We start from the raw sequence: 25735 nt of genomic DNA, 5'->3' as shown, positions 1-25735 counted from the left end.
CCTTTTTTACGTCCACAGCGACGATGACTCGTGGATCGACTCGTGAGGGTGTCTCCAGCACGTCGTTGTAGAGCATCAAGAGGCTGTCCTGGGTACCGAGGTGCCGCCGGAATCCCGCCTGTGTGTAGTGAAAGGTCCCGTTATTCTCAAGGGTGGTTTGGATTCTGTGCAGTACCATTCGTTCCGTCAGTTTGCAGACGTGGGATGTAAGCGAGATGGGCCGCATGTTGGCGAGGATCGCCATGGGTTTGCCCTGCTTGGGAATGGGGATCACCCATGATGTGTCCAGTCTTCTGGGATCTGACCCGTACTTCAGATTTGATTTATCCACTCTAGAAGTTCTGCTGTGTACTTGTCAGGAAGGTTCCTCAGTAACGAATATATAATGCCGTCTGGGCCGGGAGCACTTCGGGTCTTGCATTTGCTGGGCGCTGAGATCAACTCCCCCATGGTAAAAGGAGCACTAGCTGGGTCCGCAGGATCGTAATCTAGAATCTATGAGCACTCGGCGGATGTTGGGTTCGCTGGGGCGGGAAGAAGAGGTCTCCGGCGTCGGCTGCCACCTTGTCTTCGGACACCTGTAGCGCCAGCGCGATGTTCTGCGCAGCCGTCCGTGTCTTCTTTCTGCCCTGCACAGCTTGAAAAGTTCGCCATACCTTGTCCAGGCCATTCTTGCTGTCGAAGAAGCTTGTATAGTCCTGCCACTCCTGCCTTGCTAGGGTATTCGTGTAAAGTTTTACTTTTGCGGATGTCCGATTGTGCTTGGCTCGAAGCGTAGGGGCCTTTTCTCCTTTCTTGTACTTCTCCAAGGCATCGACTCTGGACGCCCATAAGTTAAGAAGGTGGGAATCCGGGTTTGGGTCCCCTTCCTTGACCTTAATGTCCTGGGTTTCAGCCCTAAGAGCTGCTTGAAACCTCTCAGTGAGCCCCTCGTCTTCCAGTGTGCTTTCCTGGAGGGCCCTCCTGAAGGCATCCTATTTTACTCTTTTGTACACACGCTTGCGTACTGCCACAAATTGCGTGAGCCTGAAAGTTATCGGGAGGTGGTCGCTGCCCATACAGTCGTTACCAAGCTGCCATTGGAGGTCCACATTTCGGGTAGTCCAGGTCAAATCCGGTGTAGTGTCTCTTGGCCGCGCATGCATGCCAATGCACATGGGCATGTTGATATCGTTCACGAGACGAAAGCAGTTCAAATTCATCGCAGCAGCTATCTGATCACCTTTCGGCGTGTCTCGATCGTATCCCCACATCGTGTGCGGAGCGTTAAAATCTCCTCCGATTATGATGGGAATTGATCCCGCCGCAAGTTTGTGGTATGGTACCCATGCTGCTACATTGCCTCGCACCTGGTAGCCTGGAGGCTCATACACGGATGCTACCACCAGTCTTCGTGTACCAATCGTTATCAGTACCGCAACTATTTCATGATAATTGTTACACCAGTGAGACATGTCTAACTCCGCCGGTGGTAAGTTAGAGTCCGCGAGTACTGCCGCCTGACCTTTGGCCACCGAAGTGCCCGCTAAACGATTAACTTTCCCTCGCACAGCATGCTTAATGGTCGGTGTCATATATGATTTGTACCCCGTGATAGTCCTGTCTATCCCCCCCCCCACTTCCTGCAGTGACACTGCCGCGGGTTTTTCGATAGTTAGGAGTCTTTTGTTTAACTCAATCACTTCTCCAGCGTGTCCATGGCAGTTCCACTGTACAACACAAGGGGGCCGCAGAGCGGGGCCCCGGATCCCCACTTTGGGCTTAGCTGTGCCCATGTTGATTAGTATTTCTTAATGGATTAATGTTGGTTGTTGCCAGACTAGTCGTCTGCCTTTGCAGTAAGGCATGGACAACCTCGTGTACAATAGGGTTGATCATGTTCGGGAATTCTTTCCGAAGAATTTTTTTGATCTTCTGTCGTATGATGTCCCTGAGGTCGTCCAGGGTGAAGTTAGGTCTGATATTTGCCTGGCTTGATTGCGAGGTGAATGCTACGGCTTTGTTTCGGTTCTTCGTGATCTGTTTGGCTGGGCTCTGGTGTAGCTCCTGTTGTTGATCGGTGTGTCGCCCTGGTGCCGGCTTATCTTGATGCTGGACGGCGTCTGCTTTCTTGGTGCCTTAAGGGCCTTCCTCATCTCGTCGGCCAGTTGGTCTACCCGATGATCCCCCTGGCCTTTGCTGGGTTTTCATTCACTTCCCACGTGCTGTGGCAGCGCTGGGAAATGTTCGTCCGTTAGAGGTGGTGGCGGAGGGGCCAAGTTTGTCGCCTTCCTCTTGGTTGTTGATTTGGGCCGACTTTGTTCCGCAGTATTTTCTTTGGGTGTCGTGGTGGTCTGCGATTGTCTCGTGACATCATCGGTACCCAGACACCACAATGTGTTGGGCCAATATTGGAAGAGCATTGGCAAAAATCACAATATTGTCTATGCCATTAGATAGAATCTTCAGTGATGGCCCAGCTTCTCCAATGACCAACGAATATTGGAAGCACATTAGCATAAAATGGGCAATCTTGCCCTGTCAGTTCCATTCGCTTGCGAATATTGAATGAACACTGGCAAAACATGGACAATGTTGGCCTGACAGTTCAATTGGCTTGTGAATATTGGATGAACACTGGAATAAAATCGGCAATGTTGGCATGTCAGTCCCATTGGCTTGCGAATATCGGATGAACACTGGTATAAAATCGGCAATCTTGGCCTGTCAGTTCCCTTGGCTTGCCAATATTGGATGAATACTGACGTAAGCCGGGCAACGAAGGCCTGTCAATTCGATTGGCTTGCGAATATTGGATGCACACTGCTAGAAAATGGGCAGTCTTGGCCTGTCAGTTCCATTGGCTTGCGATTATTGGATGAATGCTGGTGTAAACCGGGCAATGCATGTTGGCCTTTAAGTACCCTTGGCTAGCTAACATTGGATGAACACTGGAATAAAATGGCCAACGTTGGCCTGTCCGTGCCGTTGGCATTCCAATATTTGATGAGGACTGGCATAAAATGGACACTGTTGGCTTGTCTGTAGCATTGGCTTGCCATTGTTGGATAAACACGAGTTTATAATGGTTACTGTTGTCCTGTTAGTACGATTGGCTCATCGTCATCTCAAGAACACAGTGGCATATAATGGTCAGTGTGTGTTAGTCTGATAATGCCATTGGCTTAATAGTGGAAGCATGTTGGTACAGGCTGGTTTAGGCGTGTTCGTTTTACCTCAACAACTTGAAATTGCTCAAGCACTTGTCAATTTTATGTTATTTGTTCAAAGCGTGATTCAGGTGCTTTTCTGCAAGGTAAACAAGGCACTAACAAGGTACACAACTTAACGGGGATTCAACCGCTATTTATTTGTACCCTTTCCCTCATAGATGGCGCAGAAATTTTCCGGAACAAACAAGCTGCAGGCTCGCAACTGCGCATGCAGGTCGGGTGCTCGAGCTGGGCTCAGAAAATGGGCTATTCGCCACCGATCTCGAGCTAGATCTTCGCCCTGCGTCCGCCGCTGCCGGAAGCGGCCAACGTGCGGCGCGAGTTACGAGCTACTAGATGCGTAGATTATAGTGGCTTACATAACGCAGAATAAGCTCTAAATTCCGACTGGATTCGAAGTTCCAATCACGTTCGAAATTATTGAAAGTTCAAGGTGCGGCGGCCGCTTGGACTAGCTCATTTAGCATGCCTCACAAAATCCGAATTCCAAAGTTATACCTACCTGAAACTGGGCACGCAAACGTCAATTAGAAACAAATCTTTTTTAGTGTTCAAATTGAAGCAAGAAAACAAAATAAAATACGATATAAATAAAGCGGTAGTTTCGCACCTCCTATGTCCTATATCGATCTGCTCTTCGTCTGAAAACTGGTTTGAAAACTCGCCCCCAGAAGGTGTGGAGGACGCCAAAACGCCCAGAGAGAGGCTGGTGGCGAGCAAGATAACCATGATAAATAATTATATTAGTGAAATATATGAATAAGAACGCAGTTCCAGTCCGAATTTAGAAACAAAAAAAAAAAAACTTCTCTTCGATAAAAATAAATTATAATGTACACGAATGTTTGCTTTATTATGTCGTCTGCTATCCGTTCGCGTATCTCTGCTGGGCGCGGAAGACACTTAGAGAGAAACTAAAGATGTTATACAAATGCATGGTGCCTACCCTCGCCCCCTTACCAAAACAAAAAAAAAGTTGTTTTTTTTCATTTCGAAAATAAACTATGCATCGCCGAACGATTTTCCTCCCAAATGTAGCGCCAGAGGTTCAAACCAGATGCCAAAGTTTCAGCACTAACCCTCATCTTATAAAGAAGTTAAAGTAATTTTCTGAAAATTTAATTTGGAAAATGACAACAGACCGAGCTCTCGATTACGCGAAGATCTATGGCGCATGGCGTCAGTTAACGTGGACAGGCGAAAATGAGGCGCCCCATGTTTCCACTGAAAGTTTCGGAAAATCACTTAACTTTTGCATAAGATAACGATTAGTGCTGAAACTTTAACATCTGTTTCGTACCTCTAGCGCTACATTTGGACGCAGAATGAGCGTTCGGCAATGCACAGTTTACGTTTGCAATAAAAAAAGTTTTTTTTTTCTTGGACACGTTTTAGTTTTTGGAAAAAGAGAACCGTGTTTTTTCGGTCCCGGTAAGTAAACTATGCATCACAGAAAGCTCGAACACCGTGAGAACGTGGTAGCGGTTGGAAAAGAACGCGGAAGTTTGAGAGCATTACGTTATCTGGATCAAAAGACAATTGAGAAAGACGAAAATTTTCTCTGAGCCGAAGTCCACTTATGTAATGTTTCTTCAGCAGGATACTGCCACCTTGTGCAATGCCCGTAAGGGCCTTCAAGGTTTAACAAATGATGAATAAATGATGAAGCCTAACACCGCCAAAACAAGTAAGACTGTGGGCTTCTGTAACACCTTTTTCATTAACAAAAAACGAAAACTTGTCAGCAAAGACCAAAAAAAATATTCTCTTTCTTGCTGACAAGTGTTTTTCACGGATATAAATACCGCGAGCGTTCACAATATCAGTTCCTGTTTTGACGATGATGTCAGTTCATGTTTCGCCGTGGCGTCACGAGTTCTGACCCTTGCTACATACCATCAGATGCGACAAGTAAGACGGTGTTTTTAAAAAGCATAAAAGGAACTAGGAGCCATCGCGTTTTGAAACCAGCACCGTCGAGGTTGACATTCTGACAATGCTCTTATGCCCGTGATTTGGCCAATCGTGGAAATCCGGACACAGCGACGTTCTTAGACGCGGACGTCGCTAATGCACCATTCCAATAGGGGGCATTCACTGACCGCCATATTTAGGGGCGATGTTTAGGGCGCATGCTCAGAACGAGCATGCATTAATAGCCTGCCAAGACCGGCAATCTTCATGGTGTGGAATGCACGTTGCAAAAGAACTGTGGAAGCTCGCCGTCAGCACGCGCTCAGCAACTACGCACACAGATATGGCCGCAAGTGAATACTCCCTATAGGAAGCATTCATTGGCGGCCATAGCTGTGTGCGCGACTGCTGAGCGCGTGCTGCTAGCTTCCAGGGTTCTTTTGCAACTTGCATTCCACACCGTCGAAATAGCCGGTCTTAGCAGCCTATTAATGGGGGCTAGTTCTGGGCATGCGCTGTAAACAGCACCCAAAAATATGGTGCCCAGTAAATACTCCTTAAATGTACAAAATCATAGATTTTTCTGCAATATTCACACCTCAGAACGCGCATGTTTTTAGCTTCAGAAAGCGTACATAGCGCGCGTCGTACCCACTATACTCGCGGGCAACGTTCTGTGGCATTTCGGGAGTTAAGAGTGCGCGTGCACAGCTTTGATGGACGCTCAAGGTGCGCAAACGCACGCTCGCCCATAGTTTTTACTGCCTTTTATTAAATGGTCAAGAGAGAGAGAGAAAAAAAGAAAGGTGTTTTGGAAAGGCTTCCAGCTTGAAATTGCCTATATTTGTTTCCAACGTCCACTTTGGCGACCGAATGAAAAAGAAACGTGAAGATATAAGATCTGGTCCTAGAACAAGGACGCTGTATTTCAAGCATTCCTCACAGTGAGAGACAGAAGGACGTATAAACCAACATCAGCTACCATAAGAAGCTTCCGCTGAGGTTTTTACATTCCCTGTCGGAGGGCAGCGCTGGACACACATTGGAGACCAGGGGCCCTATGTTGCGTTTTTCTTTTGACTCCCACGGTGATTAGGGAGAAAGAAATGACGTCAACAACGCAGCAAACGCAGATTGTACGTTGATTGGTGTGAGTCGCTGATGACGAATTTCCGCAGAAGAAAACAAAGAAAAGTGAGCTTTGTTTTCTTCTGAGAAAATTCATCGTCAGTGACTCACACCAATCAACATTCAATCTGCATTTGCTGCGTTGTTGACGTCACTTCCTTCTCCCTAGTTGCCATGGGAGTCCAAAAAGCGCAACATAGCACCCCAGAGCAGCGTGCCGCTGGCACTCCTCACAGATTGAAGACATCCGAACACTGACGCAGCACTCGTGTCACTGCCCTGCGTTCCTGCGCTGGCCAGCGCTATGGTCACACTACAATCTTGATATTTCTTAAGTCTTGTAGAATCACTGTTCTTTATAAACCGTGTTTTTTGTTTTGTTTTTCACTCTTTGTGGGGTCGGATTTTGCAAACCTTGAGGCTTAGTTAGCTTAGGATATGGGGAGAAACGATTAAAGACCTGTACAAAAACGAGCATGTCCTGTTTGAGCGTCAGCATTACGCTTGCGCTCCCATTCCCACTGGCGGGGCGACGCTCTGGCACCTCTTTTTGTAGGCCCACTGAAGGGTATTGTGGGAGTGACGACAGGGGTGGTGGCCATGTATCCGCAAAGAAGGCGTTCCATGAAGCAGCTGATGGGCCCTCCAAGCCAGAAGATGACAAGGGTGATTCCGGACTGTCGATGGCGGTGTTGACCGGGCAGCGATGACGGTTCCAGCAATGAGTCCGACCAAGACGAAAAACGGGAGCTGTACAAAAACGAGCATGTCCTGTTTGAGCGTCAGCATTACGCTTGCGCTCCCATTCCCACTGGCGGGGCGACGCTCTGGCACCTCTTCTTGTGGGCCCACCGAAGGGTATTGTGGGAGTGACGACAGGGGTGGTGGCCATGTATCCGCAATGAAGGCGTTCCATGAAGCAGCTGATGGGCCCTCCAAGCCAGAAGATTACAAGGGTGATCCCGTACTGTCGATGACGCTGTTGGTCGGGCAGCGATGACGGTTTCAGGAATGAGACTGACCGAGACGAAAAACGGGAGCTGTACGAAAACGAGCATGTCCGGCTTGAGCATCAGCATTACGCTTGCGCTCCCATCCCCACTGGTGGGGCAACGCTCTGGCACCTGTTTTTGTAGGCCCACTGAAGGGTATTGTGGGAGTGACGACAGGGGTGGTGGTCCTGTATCCGCAAAGAAGGCGTTCCATGAAACAGCTGACGGGCGCTCCAAGCCAGAAGATGACAAGGGTGATTCCAGACTGTTGATGACGTTGTTGATCGGGCAACGATGACGGTTCCAGGAATGAGTCTGACCAAGACGAAAAAAGTGAAAGCCGCTTACAACTCCCTGTAACGCCGAATTGGAGCGCAGCTCTTGAGGAGGAGGAGGGAAGGGCGCTGGGGGGGGGGGGGGTTAGACTAACCAGGGGGGGTCACGTGACCTTGGGGGGTCACGTGACCTTGGAGGTCACGTGACCCCCAATGACGATGATGTCATCACTGACGTCACTGATGATGTCATCAGTGACGATGACGATGCGGGTACCGATGACGTCATTAGTGACGTCACTGATGACATCACCAGTGATGATGACGATGACGATGCGAATGTCGGTGACGTCATCAGTGACGTCGCTGACGACGTCATCAGTGATGATGACGATGACGATGCGGATGCCGGTGACGACATCAGTGACGTCACTGAAGACGTCATCAGTGATGATGACGATGACGATGCGGATGTCGCTAACGTCACTGGCATCCACATCGCCATCGTCATCATCACTGATGACGTCACCGGCATCCACATCGTCATCGTCATCATCACTGATGACGTCACCGGCATCCGCATCGTCATCGTCATCATCACTGATGACGTCACCGGCATCCACATCGTCATCGTCATTATCACTGATGACGTCACCGGCATCCACATCGTCATCGTCATTATCACTGATGACGTCACCGGCATCCACATCGTCATCGTCACTGATGACGTCATCATCATTGATGACGTCATCATCACTGATGACGTCACCGGCATCCACATCGTCATCGTCATCATCACTGATGACGTCACCGGCATCCACATCGTCATCGTCATCATCACTGATGACGTCACCGGCATCCGCATCGTCATCGTCATCATCATTGATGTTGACGTCATCAGTGATGATGACGATGACGATGTGGATGCCGGTGACGTCATCAGTGTCGATGACGTCATCGGGGGTCACGCGACATCGCCGGGGGTCACGCGACCTCGAGGAGGGGGTCACGTGACCTCAGGGGAGTCACGTGACTTCGGGGGGTCACGTGCCCCCCCCACGAAGTCACGTGACCCCGGGGGGGGGGGGGGCTCGCGCGGTGCATTGTGGGACATTTCCCATGATGCACCGCGCGGTTACGCCGACGGCGATGGCGACGGCGACGGCGACGGCGACGGCGACGCCGCTCAAGCCGGAAACGGGCCCCTAAGAGCTGCGCTCTAAAACGGGAGCTGTACGAAAACGAGCATTTCCTGGTTGAGCGTCAGCATTACGCTTGCACTCCCAAGCCCACTGGCGGGGCGACGCTCTGGCACCTCCTTTTGTAGGCCCACCGAAGGGCATTGTGGAAGTGACGACAAGGCTGGGGGTGCTTTATCCACAAAGAAGACGCTCCATGAAACAGCTGACGGGCCCTCCAAGCCAGAAGATTACAAGGGTGATCCCGGACTGTCGATGACGTTGTTGACCGGGCAGCGATGACGGTTCCAGAAATGAGTCCGGCCAAGACAAAAAACGGGAGCTGTGCGAAAACGAGCACGTCCTGGTTAAGCGTCAGCGTTACGCTTGCGCTCCCATGCCCACTTTGCGGGAAACCATGGCTTGAATTCTTCAGTACACTCTGTGTGGATCTGTTGTCTTTTCGAGGTTCCGAGGATGTAGCACATGACTTGCAACCCTTGTGGGGAAAGTGCGGTACAGTATTTTTGTTGGTCATACAATATTTACACTACTCGTTTGATTTTAATGTCCTACTAACTAGGGCTAGCAGTTATTTGGAAGAACATTGCTCACGTTACAGCCTCAGTCGAGCATATTGGTTCTAGTTCCTTAGAATCTTCGAGGCGTGTCTAAACTCAACAGCGGTGCAGTATGACAACCAGAAATTCATCCTGCAAGCCATCTTTATGAGATCAGTGGTATTTCTGGCTCTGTTTAATGTAGCTATGATTTCTAAAGTTACAGCTCTTTGAAGCAGTTTTGGGATAGGTGACATAACAAAGTACTGTTGAAACGTGCGTAGACGGTACATTGGTGCGTTCGCCAGACGTGTATCTTCGAAAGCTTTAGAAAAGTCAGTGTTTGAGATAGACTCTGAGTTAAAGTTTTTTAGAAGAACGAAGGGCGGTTACATTAAACACCTGGATCGTTCACTTAAAACGAATCCAGACCTTTGTTGTTTGTATGGCATAACCAGGGCAAAACCACTTCTTTCCTTCGTTAGCTGCCACTCGAAGCATGTAATTATAGGGCTAATTCGAAATTTAACAGCAGAACAAACGTATTGTTTTTATTCAATAGTTTCACCTCACCATCATCTTAAGGACCGTTTCAGAAGTGCAGTATCCATTAGGGTATATATTTTAAGACAGCTATTCTGCGTGGTATTTCCAAAGAGCCACTCGGAAAAATAATAAACCTTCTAAGTGGGCACTCGTTCCTTGCATCCGTAAAATTTCCCAAAGTAGTAAAGCGGTAGCCCACAGGTCTAATATTGATGCTAATATTGTAACTACCTTTTGCGCGGCTTATAAGCTGAGACGCATGAATCTACTCGTACCAACAAGTACAGTTTCTGTGAAGAAATGTAAAGAAAATGTTGTAGAATGGACATCAGGGTTCGTATAGAAGATTACCTTCGGTTCTGGCCCATGTTATATTAAACAAACCAACGTTGTTGAAATGAGCGCTTGACAAAACATGTATAAAAAATAAAGACCCTTACTCGGGAGTATCCAAAAATCTAACTGATTTTAAAAATTTTGTGCCATTGTGGGTTTCTACCTATGTAGAGTTGAGCGAAAACAAACGGTCGCAAGCCTTTGCTAAAAAAATAGTTAACAATACTAAATCACGGGAACGCCCTTAGCAAAACTTCGTTTAGCTTGGACCTTCAACCACGACGGTTTCTGGGGCTTTTTAATCTGTGGAAAGGTGTTTGGTGTATCCCTCTCTGGCTTATTTTCTCTTTGTCATGGTGTCTATTTAAAGACCCTTTGAAAAATAAATATATCAGCCGTGTTTGAGGCATTTCAGTGTATAAGTCGTTTTCTTTGCCGGCAATCTAAGAACTTACCGAAGAAGTTCTTCCAAGTAGTCGTAGACTTCGCCTCTCCTGGGAGCCAAGAGGCCGACTCCGAGGATGATGCATCCATATTTTCGAACGTCCCTGGCTCTGCTCACTTCTTGGAGGTCTCTCAGTTTCTATACCAAATATTACAATAAGGAAAAATGATTACACTACGAGCATTCTGCCAATGCATCATACACATATAGTAAAAGTTGCCTTTTAATTAGTAGAGGCGAAACAATCTTGATCAACTTGCCGCTGTTGGAAGCCCCTTGAGATAAATTTTTCACTCAAGGGAATCTTTAATTATTGCTAGGTTAAAATACATCTACTAAATATTAACAACGATAAAATCTCGTTTGTTTATTCTCATACCTGATGAATTCGAATGCTGGAAGTCAAACCTGGAAGTGGTTGCCCGTAATTGAGTATTCGGTTCGGTTTTCTTTTTTTTTCGTATACTTATGTCATCCCCCCCCCCTTTCCCTATAGTCTCTTCTCTCCTTTCGCTTCTCAGGTTCCTTTCCTCTGGAGTCTATCACTTGCATAATTCGTCCTATTTTATTTTCTCTCGTGTCCGTCGGGACACACGACGAGTCTATAGTGCGGTAGTCTTAAGAAAGCTTTAATAAATGAAAATAGGCTCGTCCAGTTCTGTGATAGATCTGCTCATATCTATAACCTTTAGGCTGATCGTTCGACCGTTCATGTCTATATTTTGCAACCAGTAGTGTGCACACAGTGTGTGACGCTAAACTGCTCACTAGAAGACGTGTTGAAGCGTGCAACTGACCCGTCTGTTTATTCAATACTAAGCGTTGGGTGCACAGTCAGCACGGAATGAAACTCGAACGCCTGAACCCGTGGCCATCGACACAGGCAGCTCCACCTCGAGGGTCCCTGAGAACTAATGAAAATTCACCGGGGTGCGAGGGTGCGGGTCCTACTAAGAGGTGCTCGACCCTCGCGCGGCGCTTCTGGGACTTCCGCGTTTCGACGGTGGCGCGCTGTAAGCGCCGTAACTAGGGGCGCTTTTGTGTCGCCGCACTGTCACCCGCTTGACACCGGGCGGCCGCTTAACCTGGATATAGCTCTTTGCGATAGGCCCTGCGCAGACAGGGTGATGCATTTATTCCACTCCGGAATTGATACGCCTGGCATATCCCTGGTTACCAAAAGGAGTGTCAGCGAGCAATTCCTCGCTTCTTATAAGCATCGGAGATCTGTGTCGTGTTTGTGCTCCTTGTCCCCACTCTCCAGGGTTAAAGATGTCTATATTCAACCAGCTCGCCCACACCATTTTTTTAACTTCATTAGACTGATAACCTTGCAAGGTAACATGCGCATTACTTAAAAAAACGTGGCATCCGCGACGGTCTGTTGCACCATTTTTTTAATTATCAGCAGGGTTGTGCCAAGCAACGAATTTCATTTCGCGTTTATGAAGTTTCACCATTTCTCAGAAACTGCGTATGCCACGTTAGCTGGTGGTAGCTAATCATGTCGTATTACACCTGAGACTGCGGTGGAAGAAATCGGAAGAGCTTTCAGTAGAAGGAACAGACACAGAGAACGTCTCAACGTTCACCGTTGAGACGGTGAACGTTGAGCCACGTTGTTCACCGGAGCCTCCGCGTGGTTCCGGTAACACGTCACAAGGCACTATGGGTCTTTTGTGCACGAAATGTTTCAACTTTCATTTCGGCCTTGCGATACACAACGCGATAATTAATGACAGCGCAGAAGAGACACCGCTGGGCATCTGATACACATACCGATAAATAATAGGTGTGCTGGACAAATCGGAGTAGAATCTGCACAGAGTGAGGTATTGTTCAACGAGCAAGTCATTACAATTAAGGAAAATGTTGGCTAAGTGCGCGAGTTAGTAGACCTGCAATATGGCATTCGCAGTTAAGAATAAGAGCATGAAAAATCTGAGAATGGGCGTATGTATGTGCTCATATATTATACACTAAATATCTATAGTAGCAACCCTCAGTTGGGTGTCAGCACTCGTCATGTGTCACAACTTGTTCTTGTCTCGTCATGTCGCACTGTTTTGCTATAAGTACCGCTAATTATAAAACTACAATAGGAATAACAAACAATGAAAACTGCGCACGCCAGAAGGAGAAGATACCATGTGCGTGCTCCTAACCTAACCTAACATCGACCTTCTTGTGCTGCGCTCAAGCCGCAGGTGTTGACCGGGCGGCAGTCCGTTGACAGAAAAGAACCTCGAGTGACAGCGCTTACAGCGCGCAACCGGAGAAACGCGGAAGTTTCAGACGCGCCGCGCGAGGGGCGAGCACATCTTAGTAAGAACCGCACCCTCGCACCCCAGCGCATTTTCATTATTTCTCGGGGGCCCTCCAGGTGGAGCAGTCTGTGTCGATGGCCACGCGTTCCGGCGTTCGGGTTTCATTTTGTGCAGAATGTGCATGGCACTTTAACACTGAGCTCATTGATTGTTTGCGTTTACTTAAAGGGATACAATCACCGCTGTCACAACTTGGATTGCGGTGGTTAGACTGAAATAAAAACAACCCACCCGGCTCAAGGGCATTGCCCCTGTTTTCGCTTCATAAGGACGGCAGATGGAAGGAGTGTTCGCATTGTCCAGTGACGTATACACTGGCGTACCAACCGGGGGGCCCCCTGAAACAGCCGCCACTGGGTAGGGAGAACGCTATCTCGCGGCGCCCAAGGGATACCAAGGGCGGCGCCCCCCGGCCCTGTGTTTGGGAGGGGGGGGGGGGGGGGGTTGAGGGGAGGGAAGGGGTCTGGTTTGTCCCTCGAGTCAAAAAGAAGTTGGTACGCCACTGGACCTATAGCCTTTTATAAGTCACGCTTGACCCAGAGCCGTATAAGTAGAGTTCTGCCATTAATCGGTAAGAATAGAGCAAAAATGAGTGCACGTAATTGGCCAACATTGCTTCAATGACCTTGTGCGCGTACATAGACATCACTTCCATGTCACCACCCACTAGCCACGAATATTCCCCGAGCGGAGGCAATCAGCTTGACGTATATTATACTCCAATCATAATTTTAGGTAAGTATGTACTTAAGGAATGTATTTCAGCATGTCAGAGTTGGAATTTGCGGCTCTTCGTAGCTGAAAAGGCAACGCAAGTGACATTTTCGGAACGGCGACTTTCAGAATGCGCTCAATCTTTCCGTGGTCATGACTGAGTGGGCGCTAAAAACCGCGGACTCGGCTCCGGGGGAGGTTTGTCCCTAACCACGAACGCCCACCCCATGTTCGTATTTTCACCTCATGTTTAATGAAACTTCTCGTGAATGTTACTTTTTCTGGCTCAGTCAACGCACTCAGAACCTTCAAATTTTTATTTCCATAAATCGCTTACAATTATCTATCCATGTAGTTTCAGCCTCATTCAGAAAGAAAAAAAAAAATATATACGCAGCAGTACTTCAAGCAGGGTGTCGAACCGGAACTGAACCGAACCGAAAACGGGAACAGAACCGTTATTTTTAGCCGAACCGGAACTGAACCGAACCAAAATCTTCTCCACCATTTTGGAACTGAACCGGAACCGAGCCGAAATAAAGTATAACGGTAACCGGTTCAAAACGGTTGAAGGTAATTTTTTTTTGTTAGTATCACAAAATGAACATATCGGAATAAAAAATTGGCGGCCGTATTTCTATCTTTGATCAAATCGTCATATACAGAATTGCAATGTATATTAAATTGTGGGTTTTTGTGGCGCTTTTGTATTGCCACTATGATTAACCATGTGTCACGTTATCAAGTGACGTCACGGTGTCAATACATGTTGTCAAGAAATGTCACGTTATCATGTGACGTCATGGTGTCAATACACGTTGTCAAGTAATGTCACGTGACCCTCGTGACGTCACGTGACTCGCTGCGTCAACTCAATTTAATTTCAGGAAGTCACTAGATGTACTAACCTTGTTTACAGCGTGACGTAACATGACATCACGAATTTAAACCAAGAGTCACATGACACCGTGACGTAAGCGATTTTCGTAACCCGTAGTCGAGTGCTTGGGTTCATGACAATCAGCATCGCCAAACATTCGGTAACGGCTCATGTCAATTAATAGCCCAACTCTAACAATATCTGAAGCTCAGCCCAAGCTTTTGCTTTCCAAACCCTAGCCGCCTATAGGGCAAGACTATGATGAACACTGACGGTATATAATTAGCGTCAGATCACGTGGCCGCTTGTTCAAATTGCGAGTTGACGACGGGATCGACAGATGGACTATTTCCTTTATTTTTTTTGCGTCTGCTATTGCGCGGAGGGGAAAACTAATTTATCTTTTCGCAAGCTATCAACGCCAGGGGTTACGTCTTAGGAGTTTTTATTGAAAGTACAAAAAAAAATGTTGTAAGACCAATTTTACACTATTGAGGCACCCAAACATTTTTTTCGTTGTTGCTGAACTGCATCCGAAAGATGTCCTCGAGAATAGAAGTATTGAAATCACTAAGTGCAACTTATTAGCATGACGTTACATAGAACTACATATGTGTACGAAAAAAATTCCTAAAACAAAAAAGAAGATTTTAGCGACCTAAGGACGTTGGCAGTCGCTGTAAGTCTCACACGACCAATTTTACACTATTGAGGCACCCAAACATTTTTTTCCTTGTTGCTGAACTGCATCCGAAAACTTTCCTCGAGAATAGAAGTATTGGAATCACTAAGTGCAACGCATTAGCATGACGTTACACATAACTACATGCGTGTACAAAAAAAATACCTAAAACAAAAACAAAAAAAGATTTTAGCGACCTCAGGACGTTGGCAGTCGCTGTAAGTCTCACACGACCAATTTTACACTATTGAGGCACCCAAGCATTTTTTTCGTTGTTGGTGAACTGCATCCGAAAGATGTCCTCGAGAATAGAAGTATTGAAATCACGAAGTGCAACTTATTAGCATGACGTTACATAGAACTACATGTGTGTACGAAAGAAATACCTAAAACAAAAACAAAAAAAGATTTTAGCGACCTCAGAACGTTGGCAGTCGCTGTAAGTCTCACACGACCAATTTTACACTATTGAGGCACCGAAACACTATTTTCGTCGTTGCTGAACTGCATCTGAAAGGTTTCCTCGAGAATAGAAGTATTGGAATCACGAAGTGCAACGCATTAGCATGACGTTACACATAACTACATGTGTGTACAAAAAAAAAAACCTAAAACAAAAAAAAAAAAAATTTTAGCGACCTCAGGACGTTGGCAGTCGCTGTAAGTCTCACACGACCAATTTTACACTATTGAGGCACCCAAACATTTTTTTTTCGTTGTTATTGAACTGCATCCGAAAGATATCTTCGAGAGTAGAAGTATTGGAATCACTAAGTGCAACGTATTAGTATGACGTTACATAGAACTACATGTGTGTACGAACAAAATACCTAAAACAACAACAAAAAAAGATTTTAGCGACCTCAGAATGTTGGCAGTCGCTGTAAGTCTCACACGACCAATTTTACACTATGGAGGCACATAAGCATTTTTTTCGTTGTTGGTGAACCGCATCCGAAAGATGTCCTCGAGAATAGAAGTATTGAAATCACGAAGTGCAACTTATTAGCATGACGTTACATAGAACTACATGTGTGTACGAAAGAAATACCTAAAAAAAGATTTTGGCGACCTCAAGACGTTGGCAGTCGCTGTAAGTCTCAAACGACCAATTTTACACTCTTGAGGCACCCAAACATTTTTTCGTTGTTGCTGAACTGCATCCGAAAGATGTCCTCGAGAATAGAAGTATTGGAATCACTAAGTGCAACGTATTAGCATGACGTTACATAGAACTACATGTGTGTGCAAAAAAATACCTAAAACAAAAACAAAAAAAAAAGATTTTAGCGACCTCAGGACGTTGGCAGTCGCTGTAAGTCTCACACGACCAATATTACACAATTGAGGCACCCAAACATTTTTTTCGTTGTTGCTGAACTGCATCCGAAAGATGTCCTCGAGAATAGAAGTATTGGAATCACTAAGTGCAACGTATTAGCATGACGTTACATAGAACTACATGTGTGTATGAAAAAATACCTAACACAAAAACAAAAATAAAAAGAGTTCAGCGACCTCAGAACGTTGGCAGTCGCTGTAAGTCTCACACGACTAATTTTACACTATTGAGACACCCAAACATTTTTCGTTGTTGCTGAACACATCCGAAAGATGTCCTCGAGAATAGAAGTATTGGAATAACTAAGTGCAACGTATTAGCATGACGTTACATAGAACTACATGTGTGTACGAAAAAAATAGCTAAAACAAAAACAAATCAAAAATTTTAGCGACCTCAGAATGTTGGCAGTCGCTGTAGGTCTCACACGACCAATTTTACACTATTGAGGCACCGAAACATTTTTTTTCGTTGTTGCTGAACTGCATCCGAAAGATGTCCTCGAGAATAGAAGTATTGGAATCACTAAGTGCAACTTATTAGCATGACGTTACTTAGAACTACATGTGTGTACGAAAAAAATACCTAAAAAAAAGATTTTAGCGACCTCAGAACGTTGGCAGTCGCTGTAAGTGTCACACGACCAATTTTACACTATTGAGGCACCCAAACATTTTTTTCGTTGTTGCTGAACTGCATCCGAAAGATGACCTTGAGAATAGAAGTATTGGAATCACTAAGTGCAACGTATTAGCATGACGTTACATAGAACTCCATGTGTGTACGAAAAAAATACCTAAAACAAAAAAAAGATTTTAAGGACCTCAGGACGTTGGCAGTCACTGTAGGTCTCACACGACCAATTTTACGCTATTGAGGCACCCAAATATTTCTTTTCGTTGTTGCTGAACTGCGTCCGAAAGATGTCCTCGAGAATAGAAGTATATGTATCACTAAGTGCAACGTATTAGCATGACGTTACATAGAACTCCATGTGTGTACGAAAAAAATACGAATACAAAAAGAAAAAAAAAGATTTTAGCGACCTCAGAACGTTGGCAGTCGCTGTAAGTCTGACACGACTAATTTTACACTATTGAGGCACCCAAACGTTTTTTTCGTTGTTGCTGAACTGCATCCGAAAGATGTCCTCGAGAATAGAAGTATTGGAATCACTAAGTGCAACGTATTAGCATGACGTTACATAGAACTACATGTGTGTACGAAAAAAATACCTAAAACAAAAACGAAAAAAAAAAAAAGATTTTAGCGACCTCAGGACGTTGGCAGTCGCTGTAAGTCTCACACGACCAATTTTACACTATTGAGGCACCCAAACATTTTTTTCGTTGTTGCTGAACTGCATCCGAAAGATGTCCTCGAGAATAGAAGTATTGGAATCACTAAGTGCAACGTATTAGCATGACGTTACAGAGAACTACATGTGTGTACGAAAAAAATACCTAAAACAAAAACAAAAAAAAAAGATTTTAGCGACCTCAGGACGTTGGCAGTCGCTGTAAGTCTCACACGACCAATTTTACACTATTGAGGCACCCAAACATTTTTTTCGTTGTTGCTGAACTGCATCCGAAAGTTGTCCTCGAGAATAGAAGTATCGGAATCACTAAGTGCAACGTATTAGCATGACGTTTCATAGAACTACATGTGTGTACAAAAAAATACCTAAAACAAAAAAAAAAGATTTTAGCGACCTCAGAATGTTGGCAGTCGCTGTAAGTCTCACACGACCAATTTTACACTATTGAGGCACCCAAGCATTTTTTTCATTGTAGGTGAACTGCATCCGAAAGATGTCCTCGAGAATAGAAGTATTGAAATCACGAAGTGCAACTTATTAGCATGACGTTACATAGAACTACATGTGTGTACGAAAGAAATACCTAAAAAAAAGATTTTAGCGACCTCAGGACGTTGGCAGTCGCTGTAAGTCTCAAACGACCAATTTTACACTCTTGAGGCACCCAAACATTTTTTCGTTGTTGCTGAACTGCATCCGAAAGATGTCCTCGAGAATAGAAGTATTGGAATCACTAAGTGCAACGTATTAGCATGACGTTACATAGAACTACATGTGTGTACGAAAAAAATACCTTAAAACAAAAACAAAAAAAAAATTTTAGCGACCTCAGGACGTTCGCAGTCGCTGTAAGTCTCACACGACCAATATTACACAATTGAGGCACCCAAACATTTTTTTCGTTGTTGCTGAACTGCATCCGAAAGATGTCCTCGAGAATAGTATTGGAATCACTAAGTGCAACGTATTAGCATGACGTTACATAGAACTACATGTGTGTACGAAAAAAATACCTAAAACAAAAACAAATAAAAAATTTTAGCGACCTCAGAATGTTGGCAGTCGCTGTAGGTCTCACACGACCAATTTTACACTATTGAGGCACCGAAACATTTTTTTCGTTGTTGCTGAACTGCATCCGAAAGATGTCCTCGAGAATAGAAGTATTGGAATCACTAAGTGCAACGTATTAGCATGACGTTACATAGAACTACATGTGTGTACAAAAAAAATACCTAAAACAAAAACAAATAAAAAATTTTAGCGACCTCAGAATGTTGGCAGTCGCTGTAGGTCTCACACGACCAATTTTACACTATTGAGGCACCGAAACATTTTTTTCGTTGTTGCTGAACTGCATCCGAAAGATGTCCTCGAGAATAGAAGTATTGGAATCACTAAGTGCAACGTATTAGCATGACGTTACATAGAACTACATGTGTGTACGAAAAAAATACCTAAAAACAAAAACAAAAAAAACATTTTAGCGACCTCAGGACGTTGGCAGTCGCTGTAAGTCTCACACGACCAATATTACACAATTGAGGCACCCAAACATTTTTTTCTTTGTTGCTGAACTGCATCCGAAAGATGTCCTCGAGAATAGAAGTATTGGAATCACTAAGTGCAACGTATTAGCATGACGTTACATAGAACTACATGTGTGTACGAAAAAAATACCTAAAACAAAAACAAATAAAAAATTTTAGCGACCTCAGAATGTTGGCAGTCGCTGTAGGTCTCACACGACCAATTTTACACTATTGAGGCACCGAAACATTTTTTTCGTTGTTGCTGAACTGCATCCGAAAGATGTCCTCGAGAATAGAAGTATTGGAATCACTAAGTACAACGTATTAGCATGACGTTACATAGAACTACATGTGTGTACGAAAAAAATACCTAACACAAAACAAAAAAAAAAAAGAGTTCAGCCACCTCAGAACGTTGGCAGTCGCTGTAAGTCTCACACGACTAATTTTACACTATTGAGACATCCAAACATTTTTCGTTGTTGCTGAACACATCCGAAAGATGTCCTCGAGAATAGAAGTATTGGAATCACTAAGTGCAACGTATTAGCATGACGTTACATAGAACTACATGTGTGTACGAAAAAAATGCCTAAAAAAAATATTTTAGCGACCTCAGAACGTTGGCAGTCGCTGTAAGTCTCACACGACTAATTTTACACTATTGAGACACCCAAACATTTTTCGTTGTTGCTGAACTGCATCCGAAAGATGTCCTCGAGAATAGAAGTATTGGAATCACTAAGTGCAACTTATTAGCATGACGTTACATAGAACTACATGTGTGTACGAAAAAAATACCTAAAAAAAAAGATTTTAGCGACCTCAGAACGTTGGCAGTCGCTGTAAGTGTCACACGACCAATTTTACACTATTGAGGCACCCAAACATTTTTTTTGTTGTTGCTGAACTGCATCCGAAAGATGACCTTGAGAATAGAAGTATTGGAATCACTAAGTTCAACGTATTAGCACGACGTTACATAGAACTCCATGTGTGTACGAAAAAAATACCTAAAACAAAAAGAAAAAAAAAAGATTTTAGCGACCTCAGAACGTTGGCAGTCGCTGTAAGTCTGACACGACTAATTTTACACTATTGAGGCACCCAAACATATTTTTCGTTGTTGCTGAACTGCAACCGAAAGATGTCCTCGAGAATAGAAGTATTGGAATCACTAAGTGCAACGTATTAGCATGACGTTACATAGAACTACATGTGTGTACGAAAAAAATACCTAAAACAAAAAAAAAAAATTTTAGCGACCTCAGGACGTTGGCAGTCGCTGTAAGTCTCACACGACCAATTTTACACTATTGAGGCACCCAAACATTTTTTTGTTGTTGCTGAACTGCGTCCGAAAGTTGTCCTCGAGAATAGAAGTATCGGAATCACTAAGTGCAACGTATTAGCATGACGTTTCATAGAACTACATGTGTGTACAAAAAATACCTAAAAAAACAAAAAAAAAAAGATTAGCGACCTTAGAACGTTGGCAGTCGCTGTAAGTCTTACACGACTAATTTTACACTATTCAGGCACCCAAACATTTTGTTCGTTGTTGGTGAACTGCATGCGAAAGATGTCCTCGAGAATAGAAGTATTGGAATCACTAAGTGCAACGTGTTAGCATGACGTTACATAGAACTACATGTGTGTACAGAAAAAATACCTAAAACAAAAAAAAGATTTTAAGGACCTCAGGACGTTGGCAGTCACTGTAGGTCTCACACGACCAATTTTACGCTATTGAAGCACCCAAATATTTTTTTGTTGTTGCTGAACTGCGTCCGAAAGATGTCCTCGAGAATAGAAGTATATGTATCACTAAGTGCAACGTATTAGCATGACGTTACATAGAACTCCATGTGTGTACGAAAAAAATACCTAAAACAAAAACGAAAAAAAAAAGATTTTAGCGACCTCAGGACGTTGGCAGTCGCTGTAAGTCTCACACGACCAATTTTACACTATTGAGGCACCCAAACATTTTTTTCGTTGTTGCTGAACTGCATCCGAAAGATGTCCTCGAGAATAGAAGTATTGGAATCACTAAGTGCAACGTATTAGCATGACGTTACAGAGAACTACATGTGTGTACGAAAAAAATACCTAAAACAAAAAAAAAAAAATTTTAGCGACCTCAGGACGTTGGCAGTCGCTGTAAGTCTCACACGACCAATTTTACACTATTGAGGCACCCAAACATTTTTTTCGTTGTTGCTGAACTGCATCCGAAAGTTGTCCTCGAGAATAGAAGTATCGGAATCACTAAGTGCAACGTATTAGCATGACGTTTCATAGAACTACATGTGTGTACAAAAAATACCTAAAAAAACAAAAAAAAAAGATTAGCGACCTTAGAACGTTGGCAGTCGCTGTAAGTCTTACACGACTAATTTTACACTATTCAGGCACCCAAACATTTTGTTCGTTGTTGGTGAACTGCATGCGAAAGATGTCCTCGAGAATAGAAGTATTGGAATCACTAAGTGCAACGTGTTAGCATGACGTTACATAGAACTACATGTGTGTACAGAAAAAATACCTAAAACAAAAACAAAAAAACGATTTTAGCGACCTCAGGACGTTGGCAGTCGCTGTAAGTCTCACACGACCAATTTTACACTATTGAGGCACCCAAACATTTTTTTCGTTGTTGCTGAACTGCATCCGAAAGATGTCCTCGAGAATAGAAGTATTGGAATCAGTAAGTGCAACGTATTAGCATGACGTTACATAGAACTACATGTTTGTACAAAAAAAAATACCTAAAACAACAAAAAAAAGATTTTAGCGACCTCAGAATGTTGGCAGTCGCTTTAAGTCTCACACGACTAATTTTACACTATTGAGGCACCCAAATATTTTTCGTTGTTGCTGAACTGCATCCGAAAGATGTCCTCGAGAATTGAAGTATTGGAATCACTAAGTGCAACGTATTAGCATGACGTTACATAGAACTACATGTGTGTACGAAAAAAATACCTAAAACAAAAACAAATAAAAGATTTTAGCGACCTCAGGACGTTGGCAGTCGCTGTAAGTCTCACACGACTAGTTTTACACTATTGAGGCACCCAAACATTTTTTTCATTGTTGCTGAACTGCATCCGAAAGATGTCCTCGAGAATAGAAGTATTGGAATCACTAAGTGCAACGTATTAGCATGACGTTACATAGAACTACATGTTTGTACAAAAAAAAATACCTAAAACAACAAAAAAAAGATTTTAGCGACCTCAGAATGTTGGCAGTCGCTTTAAGTCTCACACGACCAATTTTACACAATTGGGGCACTCAAGCATTTTTTGTTGTTGTTGCTGAACTGCATCCGAAAGATGTCCTCGAGAATAGAAGTATTGGAATCACTAAGTGCAACTTATTAGCATGACGTTACATAGAACTACATGTGTGTACGAAAAAATACCAAAAAAAAAAGATTTTAGCGACCTCAGGACTTTGGCAGTCGCTGTAAGTCTCAAACGACCAATTTTACACTCTTGAGGCAACCAAACATTTTTTCGTTGTTGCTGAACTGCATCCGAAAAATGTCCTCGATAATAGAAGTATTGGAATCACTAAGTGCAATGTATTTGCATGACGTTACATAGAACTACATGTGTGTACGAAAAAAATACCTAAAACAAAAACAAACAAAAAAACATTTTAGCGACCTCAGGACGTTGGCAGTCGCTGTAAGTCTCACACGACCAATTTTACACTATTGAGGCACCCAAGCATTTTTTTCGTTGTTGCTGAACTGCATCCGAAAGATGTCCTCGAGAATAGAAGTATTGGAATCACTAAGTGCAACGTATTAGCATGACGTTACATAGAACTACATGTGTGTACGAAAAAAATACCTAAAACAAAAACAAACAAAAAAAGATTTTAGTGACCTCAGGATGTTGGCAGTCGCTGTAAGTCTCACACGACCAATTTTACACTATTGAGGCACCCAAACATTTTTTTCGTTGTTGCTGAACTGCATCCGTAAGTTGGCCTCGAGAATAGAAGTATTGGAGTCACTAAGTGCAACGTATTAGCATGACGTTTCATAGAACTACATGTGTGTACGAAAAAATACCTAAAACAAAAACAAAAAAAAGATTTTAGCGACCTCAGAACGTTGGCAGTCGCTGTAAGTCTCACACGACTAATTTTACACTATTGAGGCACCCAAACATTTTTCGTTGTTGCTGAACAGTATCCGAAAGATGTCCTCGAAAATAGAAGTATTGGAATTGTGTTGTAAGGGCCTCAGGAACTCAGGACTCAACCAGCGTCCGTTTAGAATCAGCCATTTAATCATCTGTCTCGAGGGCCCCTCCCTTTTGTACATTGTCGTCTTTTCCGGCTCACGCCTCGCGATGGCTATAGGTCCTAGCACATCTCCCCCTTTTAGCTAAAGGCTAAAGCGTACTATGGGTTTGACTACTCGGCCACTTCGGATCACAACGTGATCGGAATGTGGGTTCCCACAGGTCGGGTCTAGTGTTCTTTCCGTAATCCTATCTTGCGGTGGAAGGTCAGGTGATTTGGGCACTGTCGGAATCGGGACGAGATGAAATCGGGTCCGACTGAGATTCCCATCGTGTGCGTTGACGGAGTAGGACCTTGCAGTGTCCACCGACGACTGCACTATTCCAGTTTCGCGTCGATCGGTTATCCACACTCTATCCCCAGGCATCAAAGGTTGAAGCCGGCGGACGCCGTGTCGTCGGTCATTGTTACGTTTCTGATTCACGATCCTACGTTCTTCCGAAAGATTGAGGGCTTCTTTATCTACCTGACTTGGCTGAAGAAGGGACTCAGCCGTTGGTAGAGACGTACGCAATCTCCGTCCCATCAACAACTCTGCTGGACTGTAGCCGTTACCCAACGGTGTCGAGCGGTAGGCTTGTAACGCGACGTAGCTGTCCCCAGTTTTCTTCAAACTACGTTTGATAATGCCAACAGCAACTTCCACGAAGCCATTACTTTGGGGGTAACGTGGACTGGATGTTCTTTGCTCAAACCCCCAACTTTCGGCGAACTTCTGGAACTCCGACCCATGTATTTTTCGAAATTGTGGTCCGTTATCACTAAAGGCTACTTCAGGTGTTCCATGTCTTACAAAGAAAGTCTTCAAGTGAGTTATTATTGTAGTCGTTGTCAGACTGTTGAGAAGTGCAATCTCTGGAAACCTTGAAAAGTAGTCGGTGACGAGGAGGTAGTCTTTTCCTTCCAAGTAAAACAGGTCCATTGCGACTTTTTGCCATGGTCGATCTGGAAACTTTGATGGAATCAGTGGTTCGTGTCGGTTGTGTGTTTCTTGGATGCACTGTGTGCATGTGCGTACCACATCTTCCACTTGACGGGAAAGTCCAGGCCACCATACAGACTGTCGGGCACGCGCCCTACACTTGGTAATGCCTTGGTGTCCTTCGTGAAGTCTTTGTAGGATGTCACTGCGCATTGACCGAGGAATGATAATGCGGGATCCTCTCATGAGGATCCGGCATGCAAAGCTATTTCTGACCTATGAGGCCAGTAATCTCTGCAGTCAGTTTGAACCCCATTCCGTGTCGGCCAGCCTTCTTCACTGTACTTGTCCAGTGTCCTGCACGTGACATCTGCTACTTGCTTCTCTCGGATTTCTTTCAACCAATGGTCGGTTGCCGGCAAGCATGCTGTTAGTCCACTGACATATAGTGCAATTTGCTCCTGAAGGTCCCCTTGACCTGTCTCCTGTAGAGGCTTCCGAGAGAGAAGATCGGCAGTAATCAAGGCTTTTCCAGGAATGTGTCTCATGTCGTATGAGAATCGCATCATCCGAAGTTTCATCCTTTGAAGTCGTGGAGTGATGTCCGCTAAGTTTTTTGACGAGAAAATTGGCACAAGGGGCTTGTGATCTGTTTCAATCAAGACGTGAAGTACGGTTATAAAATCTTGGAACCTTTCACATGCCCACACGACCCCCAGGCCTTCTTTCTCCACTTGCGCATACCTCCTTTCGGTTTCAGTCAAAGTCCTTGAGGCATAGGCGACGGGTCGGTACGTTCCATCTTCTTGTTGTTGGCGCAGTACCGCTCCTAGCCCATACGATGAAGCATCAGTCGAAATGATTGTGTGCTTCCCTGGGTCGTAGTGTGCCAACACTGGACTTCTTGTGAATGCGTTCTTCAACTGGTCGAAACTTCTTTGTTGTTCGCTTGTCCAGATCCACTCGTTCTTTGTGCTTAGTAGGCAGTTTAGCGGGTAGGCAATCTCTGACATGCCTGGAACGAACTTCGTTTGGTAGTTTATCGTTCCGAGGAAACTTCTTAGTTCAGACACATTTGACGGCACTTTTATATCGACAATTGC

At 44.5% G+C, this 25735-nt stretch overlaps 1 protein-coding gene across 1 annotated transcript in view; it reads right to left on the bottom strand.

Moving 5' to 3' along the window:
* Positions 1-10592: 10592 nt before the first annotated feature.
* The window catches only part of LOC115316183, a 73925-nt gene continuing 58782 nt past the window's right edge, over positions 10593-25735 (bottom strand). Inside the window, exon 5 of the mRNA XM_029975506.3 lies at positions 10593-10724. Within this exon, the coding sequence (XP_029831366.3) occupies positions 10593-10724 (132 nt within the window). The remainder of the gene's footprint in view (positions 10725-25735) is intronic.

This window comes from Ixodes scapularis, unplaced genomic scaffold, assembly GCF_016920785.2.
Source record: "Ixodes scapularis isolate PalLabHiFi unplaced genomic scaffold, ASM1692078v2 PGA_scaffold1__304_contigs__length_218370807, whole genome shotgun sequence".
NCBI classification, from domain to species: Eukaryota; Metazoa; Arthropoda; class Arachnida; order Ixodida; family Ixodidae; genus Ixodes; species Ixodes scapularis.
This window is presented reverse-complemented; position numbering and strand designations above follow the sequence as displayed.